The sequence below is a fragment of the Brassica napus genome, chromosome A3, assembly GCF_020379485.1.
Source record: "Brassica napus cultivar Da-Ae chromosome A3, Da-Ae, whole genome shotgun sequence".
Taxonomy (NCBI): domain Eukaryota; kingdom Viridiplantae; phylum Streptophyta; class Magnoliopsida; order Brassicales; family Brassicaceae; genus Brassica; species Brassica napus.
In genome coordinates this window covers 8735066-8744453 of record NC_063436.1, presented here as the reverse complement: position 1 = coordinate 8744453, position 9388 = coordinate 8735066, and the positions used below count along the sequence as shown (strand labels likewise).

Below are 9388 nucleotides of genomic sequence, written 5' to 3'. Positions count from 1 at the left end.
GGTTAAACATATTACATATATAATCTAAACCATCATTTTGATGCATCTTTCTCATTTCCAACCATTGACTTGACCAAAGTTATTATGTCTAAAGATTTTTCTTTTAATTCAATGCCGATCAAGAGGGCCGGATCTAGGGACAACCGAATGAAACATTGGTCTTGGCCTCCAAAATTTTTAGAAGTTTTTTGTTTAGGTTTAAACTCTCAGATTCCGGTCCTCAAAATTTTTAGAGTTCTTAAAAAATGTTTCAAGCCCCCAAATTCTCAGACGGTCAAACCTCTACACACGTAAATTAATGGAGTATTATGCTACACGTAAACTAGTCAAAACAATCTCTCCTTCACAACCAAATCATTTGAAATTACGTAATTGCCAAAAATACGTAATGCCATTAATGTCAGTGGGTGTAAATTGAGAGCTAAAAACCTTTGTTGGGCCCTAGCAAAGGTTGTATCGGGTACAAAGAGATAAACCTTTGTTGGGTTTATGATTTAAACGTCATGGACAAAAAGCTAAGCAGTGGACTGCGTTGGGCTATATCGGAGTAAGAAACTTCTGTAGCAATAGAGTCAGATAGATCCTATTCCTAAGGAGTTTAGCTTATAGATAAATACAAATACGATATATCGTTATCCTAATATTATATGTCCTTATCTTCATAAAAACTCTTATAATTCTAACGGATAAAATACAAACCTATAAATTGGATGGCACATGTATTTATTATACGATAAACGAGAACATTCTGATGACAGACTAATGAAATCTGTAGACAACTCCGACGCTTGAAACCAGAGCTGATATCAGTTGGCCTCACTGATCTGATTAAGTCTGAGACATATAAGAAACTTAATTATTCAGATTTGATCTCTAGACCAGATATTCGTACATCCTTGCTTATATAAGAGGTTTTTCCAATGAATAAGTAATTTCACATCATTTGTTTGGGCCAAAAATAATGAATCATTACGAGTTTGGCAGCAACTCGATCATATCTAGCGAGAATGCAAAAAAAAAAAAAAAAAAAAAAAAAAAAAAGAAAAGAAAAGAAGCGAGAATGCAATTTTATAGAAATATCTTGCTCTCACCGTCTTACGTATCTATGATTTTTGAAAAGCCTTCATAATTTCTCGCTTGGTTCTTCTTTAATATTGAGAGGAACAAATATTTTGAACCTTTGTGTATGTATTTATCAATAAGATTTGCATAATAGAATATAGTCCCCATCGCTAGTTAGACATTAATATTGAATAATCACCCAAAAGCTACTGTAAGTATACAGATTAAATTCACCAATTTCCCAAACTAGATGCTAAACTTAATTAAGATAATTTTGTTTGTTTGCATATATGGGTCATGAAGACGTTATATGAAAAACATAACTAAAATCACATGAAAAGGGTATTTATCTATATATACTATTTTTGTAAGAGTGACAGTTTTTTTTTTTAATATGCAACACAGGATTTGTATAAATTAAAAACAAAGAAAAACACCCATAAAATTCACATTTCACAAGAAGATACATCATAATTCACACAGTGAACAAAAATCCAAACCCAATAAGTTCTTGGCTGATCTTTGTCATGTATGTTTTTGAGACATTCGCTAAATGCTCTTGCTCAAATCTTCAAGCTTCTTCAACCTCAGATTCTCGCTTTCTCCAGCCAACTGTCCAATCTCCTCAGTAAGAACATAAACACAATGTACGCAAAAATATTCAAATCTAGGAATCAGCAACTTAGATAAGACTATAAGAGCAAGAAACTAACCTCCATGAGTTTGGTGATCAGCTGAATTTTCTCCAAATTCTTCTCGTTGAATGCATCAACTGCTTCTTTGTATTCCCTTTGCTGTTTCATTCCCATTACAAAAACAACAACAAAAAATTCCAAGTTTCGAGTTTAGGGTTTAGTTTGGTGATTGCTAAACAGAAATAAACCAAACCAATCTTAAAAGAATAATGGTAAGTCACCTTCTTTTGAACAGAGTAACTTAATGGTCTGAGCTCTTTGTAAACGCTATCAATCTTCTTACGAATCATCAAAACTTCCTTCCTCGTGGGATCTGCAAGAGATTCAAGCTCCTGTACAAAACACCATCATCATTACACAACATAACGTCTAACTTTTGTTTTCTTTTCGTAAAGGCATACTGATCCTTGGAACTTCATGGATCCTGGTTCTCTGATCTCATGATGAGTCTTTCTACCATTACACCAACATAACTGGGTTATCATAACCTCAAACTTTATATATATATAACTAAAAAAAAATAAAGTAAGAAACCTCGCGTATTGTGGCGAGGCGTCGGGTTTCTTCTTCAACCCGATCTAGTTGAGCCTGGACCCGTTCACGAATCTCCATCTTTCTCCTCTCAATCTCACTCTCTTTAGCTTTAAACTCTGAAAGCGCTGTACGAGTCATATCCTCGTCTTCCGTGAACAAACAGCTGCTGGTGCTCATGCTCCTATGAAACATCATTTCGTTGTTCAGAGGAGCCTCTGCCATTCTGGTGGTTCCTACTCCGTCTCCGGCGTTAGACCGAGCCATATTCACCTCCTCTTTCTTTTCTGTTGATTTGGCTTTAGAACATCTACGCCTGATCAGGAGGTATTTGAATGGCCGAGGCGGCTATCCGGGCTATATGTTGGTTGTTATAGAGTATATCATTATTTAATTATACTATTTTATTTTAATTGCAATTTTGGAAAACAAACACATCATTTAAAGTTGTATTTTTGTAAAATTCCGTAGAAGGGATGAATAAAATACGAGGTGGAATTTTTTGAATTTTTTTTTGACAATAGCTACTAACGCTTTAACCATATTTACCTAAAGCTAAATTCATGATGGTCACATACATTAACATGTTAGATTTATTACCAGAGATTAGTCTTCAGTCATATAGCCACGAATTTGGAACCAGCTATTTTTTGTGGCTAATACCATATATTGGGTACAAATTGTTGCCAACATGGTTTTGCTAACAGAACTTTTGTGTCTTGTTTTGCCCAAAAAAAAAAGACTTTAGGGTTCGTTTTGTGTTCTATTATCGTGTCTATGAGTATTTATTGAGCCTTTAGTTGCATTTGGATACATCATCACTCTAATTCTTCAATGATTTCGAGATGCATGTATAAATTAAGCTAAGAGATGAAATCTCTTGATTGAAAGCCGAAGGTATTGAAATAGTGTTTTCTTCTTATGTTGATTTGTGACCGACTTACTTTAAGTAGGAGCTAGAAGAACATGTAATAAACTTATAAGGTGAATGAAATCACTTCACATAATATTAGTAATATATATAAACATTTATACAAGCATTCATATACATCGACATTTATAGTACATAACCATGTACATACGTATGTCTCACCTCTGAACATCTATTGGACAGAAGAAGGCTAGAAACGTGTAAAATGCATTAAATAAGAACACTATACAGTATCAAATTGTTTATTAATCCATAGTTTATGTTTTGCTGTTTTGCTACGGCATGTATTATGTATATATATACCAATACGACAGATTGTTTGATTTAGAAATATAGAGAAAGCCAATAAAATGACCGAACTACCAAGTGCCACCCAATCCCAACTAACCTTATGTGCAAAATTTATTGATTATGTTCGTCTTATCTCCCGTTAAATACAATCAACTTTAGTAATCAAAACATAGGAAACTGAAAATCAATACAGCGAACAACCATTAAACAACAACTACATTACACTTCTTATAACGAATCCTATGTTACCGCCAACCAACAAAGAAAAGTTTCCTTAGATACAATGACATCATTCACTAATTGCATCGCCGCCTGTAAAACCTAATTCGACGGCAATGAAACATCTCCTTGATTTTAATTAATGAGTAGAACAATTAAGTAAACAATAGTATGAAGATATTTGAACCCAAAAAGGTAAGGAGATAAACATCATAGCTAGTTGTATTATATGATGTTCTTTTTGGCAAAATTATATCTACTAATAATAGCAATCTCAATTAATTCCAAAGGTTGTGAGTCCACTTATGTTGAAAGATTGTGTCTTTTGAAAAAGAAGTGTAAAGGGTTGTGTCTTTTCTAAAAGTTCTATGTTGGAAGGTTGTGTCTTTTACAATTAATTTCTAAGGTTGTGAATCCACTTATGTTGAAAGGTTGTGTCTTTTGAAAAAGTAGTGTAAAGGGTTGTGTCTTTTCTAAAAGTTCTATGTAGTAAGGTTGTGTCTTTTCCAATTAATTCCTAAGGTTGTGAACTTCAATTATGTTGAAAGGTTGTGTCTTTTGAAAAATATGTGTAGAGAGTTGTGTCTTTTCTAAAAGTTATATGTTGTAAGGTTGTGTCCTTCTAAAAATAGTTTAAAAGTTGTGACTATTCACTAGTATCTTTTAAAAAATGAGAAGTTGTGAGTGTTACAAGAATGCAACTATTCATATTGAAGAGTTGTGACTATTCAAATAGGCTTTAAAAAATCTATAAATAGTCTCTCCCATACATTTTTCAAATCAAATTTTCACTAATCTACTAATAATAAAATGGTGAAAAAAATAATGTCAAAGTTGCAATTTTTCCATCTAAACAAAGTGTCTTTTCATCTCAAAATGGGATTGCTTTAAAAAATATAGGTTTTATTTAAGTAATGTGTTAGTTTATATAATAAGTGTTGGTATTTTATGAGAACTCTCCCAAAAATTAAAAAAAAAATATTATAAATGAGACATGTCATATTAACGTAAATCAACATATATTTATTACAATATTCAATTTTCTGAATATTCATTTTCAATAAATAAAGCAGGTAGATAAATATACAAAATAACAATTACCAACATACAAATTATAATTGTTTAAAATTATAAACTAATAATTTTAATATTATGTCTTAAATAGGAAAAAAATTATATATCATGCAAAAAAAATTGCATTTTGTTCAAAAAGTGGTTGAAGATAACTATCATGTGAAAAATGTATGAAAAAATTTAAAAAGGATGAAGACACAATTGTATGCAATATGTGTTTTGATAAAAAATTAAAGGGAATATTAAGGTTTATAAAATATATATATATATATATATATATTTGAATACTTTGTAAATCATATTTTAATCATCAAAATTAAATTTAATTATTTATATGGTTTAATTTTTTTATCAGGCATATAAAATTATATATTATAGATAATAATATATTTTTTATAAAATGAGTTCCCGTGCGATATCGCACGGGCTTTTTGCCTAGTGATTTTAATTTCAAAAGAGAAAATTATATGATGTCTTATTAATTACTTTTCTTTCTTACATGAATTATTTATTATTTAATATATTTATTGACGTTATATATGGTTTATGACATTTTCAGTTGATATTACGTTAGAAATCAGAATTATTATAGAAACAAATGCATGGGTTCCGAATCGCCCACTTGCAGAGAAACATATCCCAAAACCGGTTGATGGAGAGAGCATATTCAAATGAAACAAATCTATAAATGTATTTGTTTTAAAGAAATCATTGTGAATATGTGGACAAAACATTCTTAAAAAGAAAAGACAAGATCGATAATTAATACTGAGCAGAAGAATTCGATTGTGGAAGGAACCAAACAGAAACTTCCAAACATCAAAAACAAAATATAAACGAAACTAAAGGGATGTAAAGAAAAAATGAAAAACTAGAAGCCTAAAAACCTTTCCTTGGGAAAAATAGGGTTGAGTTCACTAGTCTCCCCGAAAATTACTTTCCACACTCATTCCCACGCCCAAATTATCGAGCTAATCACTAACCCCCCCACGCTAATTGTTTAAAACACTAAACTACATAAACTAAAAAGTTCATAGTAAATCCGTATAAAATCTAGTTCAGTTATTCAAAATAGCGTTTACTAAATTGCGATTACCCACGATTCAACTGAAATGAGATCCCAAACCCGAATGAGAGAGAACCTAACCCGATAAATATATATAATCCGAAGGTATAGGAAGATAATTTTCTAGGAGATAAAAAACAAGTTCTAGTAGACTAGTGAAGTCAACCAAAGATAAAAATCTAAAGGTGGAAGAAATTAAAGATGCCAATTAATTTCAAATTTCCGTTTATACTGGTCGCTCAAAAGCATATATTAACAAACCCAAAAGTGGTAGTTCAAAAGCATATATTAACAAATCCTTTAACAAAAGTCGTAGTACCTGTTAGTTTACAACTTACAAGCCGATTATTAACATTTCTGCCCAAGCTTTCGTTAGTAAACTTATGTAGTGGATTGGGCTATATACTTTAGTTTACTTAAATAAACCTTAAGCTTTTCTGATTAAGGCTTAAATCACTGTGCGTAGGCCCAAAATGACTACTTCACTGATTAATCATCAATTATCGGCTCAAATTGGCTTTGGACGAGATGGACACTTTTTTTCCCTATTGCCGATAGCTCATGTGAAACCCCAATCGGTTTATTTAAGCACCAAAAAGCATTAATTATATTTAATCAGTTGTTCAACGATATTTTTTGAGACATATATTCAGTACAAAACTGTATAGCGACCAACATCATGCAACGGTTAGACAAAAACCAAGTTTACAACCCAAATCAAAATTATTTTAACCTAGTTTATGTAATTTTAGTATTGTGTTGGGGGATTTAATAAAACCGTGCACTTCAAAATCTCAGGATTCAAATACGTTGATAAAAAATTGAAGTAATTAACCTGCCCTGATACTTGATTCGAGGAAATTATGGATCTAGTGCGTGAAGCCTCTCTATAAACATAGGAAAACAAATTAATGTTCTTTTGGAATAAGTTCACATGGTAGTTTCGATTTATAGAGTCAAGTAGACCTAGTTGATGGTTGATGTTTTTCAAAACAACTTGTTTCGGATACTGATTTAAAAAGATACCAAGAGATTGGCATGTCATGAAGGCAAAGTAGTCTTTACATTGGATTTTTTAGTTTATTTAAAAGATCGCATGTTTGATCTCTGCATGTTGACACGTGCGGTCATGCACTTAGATACCTTTTCTTATTTCTTTTAGTTTTTTGTCTTCAAATTATTAAAGTAGGTCCTGGTCCAAGTTTAGAAGTAGACTTTATTGTGGCTGTAGTTAATTGACTATATAACCAGTAGGGAAATAGAAATTTACATTTACAAATGTAGGCATTTTATTTTTGGGCAATACAAATGTAGGCATATGTATACGTAATGTTAGTAAACATAAATGTTACACCTAAAAAACATTTGCGATCACGTGATTATATTTTTCTATATGTATGGTATATCAAAGTATAACCAGACCGCTAGAAATGTTTCGCAGTCGTGTAGATTCGTATTTCGCAAATATCATCTTTTAAACACACAAAGATCAAATAACACACGTGAGGGGAAACAAAAACAAAAGGGAAAGATTTGTAAATCAAAATATGATTCGGTAAATTGACATAATGAAAAATAAAATAAAATTCCTTACCTAACAAAAAAGAAGAAGCAAAGAGAGGGAGGCGTAAGTAGGACCTAAATAAACCAAATCCGAAAACCCGAACTGAACCAAATCCGATAAAAATTAATCAGAACCAATCCGAACTCGACATAAATATCGAATATATCTTGTTTTATGATATTTCGGGTTATGAATATTATTTGAATTGAATCTAAATAGATATCCGTTAGAATCCAAAACATTCAACATTCAAATTTTTTTTTATACTAAACATGATTTTAATTCCGAATATGTATCCAAAATACACTAAGATATTATTTAACATCTAAAATAATTATTTATTACATGAATATTGATGTTGAAGGTGGCGGTTGAAGCATGAAATTTTTAGATTTTAATTTTAATTTTTATTGAATAATATTTTTCCATTTCATGAGAACTTGGTTTTTATTTTATACTTTCATATATTTGATTTTTTTTATTAATAACTGTGTTTATCTTTCGTTTGATTTTGAATGATCATATTTAATATTTTTTTCTTATTTTTAAATTGATTTACTTATATTTTAGTTATATAATAGATACAAATCAAGTATTTTAAAACCGAAGAACAGATTTTACTTATATTTTAATTAAAAAGTAGATATAAATCATGTACTTTTAAATCGAAGTACCGATTAGGATTCAAACACGAAAATATATGGACTCGAACACGAAAGTATATGGAGTTATACTGGTTCTTTAAAGACTTATTAACCCTGACCTAAAACTCGATAGAATCCGAATCGGTTCTAAACCAAATTTTTATACATCTAAAATGAAGCTGATTTTGACAAACCGAAAAAATAGATAAAACTTTGGGATTTCGAATACCCATGCCTAAACGTAAACGTAAGAGAGTAAGAATAATAAAGCACGTGGGATCACGTGAGGGATCGCGTGCCGGCGTGACTTGCCTTTTACTACAAAACATAATTAGCAAAATTTGTCCAAAAAGTGGGACCCATGTGGCCTGACTCGGACCCTTCTAGTTTGTAATATTGACATAATAATATACGTTTCTTTCTCATACAACAAAACAAAAGGCATTTTATTAATAATAAAATTAAAACTGGTCTCTGACAGATTTGTGTCAGGAAAAACGTATTTGTCTTGTCTCGGACATGTGAACTCTCGGTCCTCCTGTATCCTTTGCCTCTTCCTTCTTATTCTCTGTCCTTCCTCAAATTTTGTATATTACGATTTCGTTTTAGATTCGATTGTATAACATCACAATAATTCGTTATGTTAATTTTAATGATGTATCTACCTGTAATTTGTGAAATCAATGGATTTAAAGAAAAACATGACATAAACAAACGTCTCTAGCTGACGTAAGAAAATACGAATGAAAACGATAGAAAAGATTATTAACAAAGTTACAAAGACGACAATGAAATGCGCTCGGGTTGAAGAAGAATAGGTAGTTTTTTAAATGTTTGTTTGGTGTGAGGGGAGTAAGTGTGAATAAAGATTTTGGAGGTTAAAAAGGTGAAAAATAGAGAATTAAGGGGTAAAAGTGAAAACGAGTACTATGTGTAGTCAAATCAGAGATGATCACTGTAAGAAAATTTTAGAGAGAAACCCTCACCACCCACTTGTGTTACTCACTTTTATGCTTTCCTCACTTCAAAGTTTCTGACACAGTCCCACCTGCTTCTTCTCTTTTCTTATTGCATCTCTCTCCAACTCCTTTGAGTCGTGAATTTTATAATTGGAAGGAACAGATTGTAAAAACTCATTCTCTTTTAAAAAAATTTAAAAGACTTCAGACTGAATTTTTTTTCAAACAGAACTCATTTTCTAATAAAAATTTGATTGCTCTAAAAATAGAGTAACATGACAGAGTTGGATTGAGATTCAATTAATTCATTTCGAAAGGAAAAAGGAAATAAACACATTAGCGATGTTCTAAA

General features: G+C 31.1%; 1 protein-coding gene across 1 annotated transcript; it reads right to left on the bottom strand.

The window, feature by feature from the left end:
• Nucleotides 1–1105: 1105 nt before the first annotated feature.
• Nucleotides 1106–5164, bottom strand: LOC111198026 (probable DNA double-strand break repair Rad50 ATPase). The gene is made up of 4 exons (XM_013878911.3): nucleotides 2292–5164; nucleotides 1979–2089; nucleotides 1776–1856; nucleotides 1106–1674 (listed from the first exon to the last, which is right to left on the bottom strand). Exons 1-4 carry the CDS (start codon nucleotides 2553–2555, stop codon nucleotides 1612–1614), a joined length of 519 nt encoding a protein of 172 aa, XP_013734365.2. The 5' UTR covers nucleotides 2556–5164; the 3' UTR covers nucleotides 1106–1611.
• Between the last annotated feature and the right edge of the window lie 4224 nt (nucleotides 5165–9388).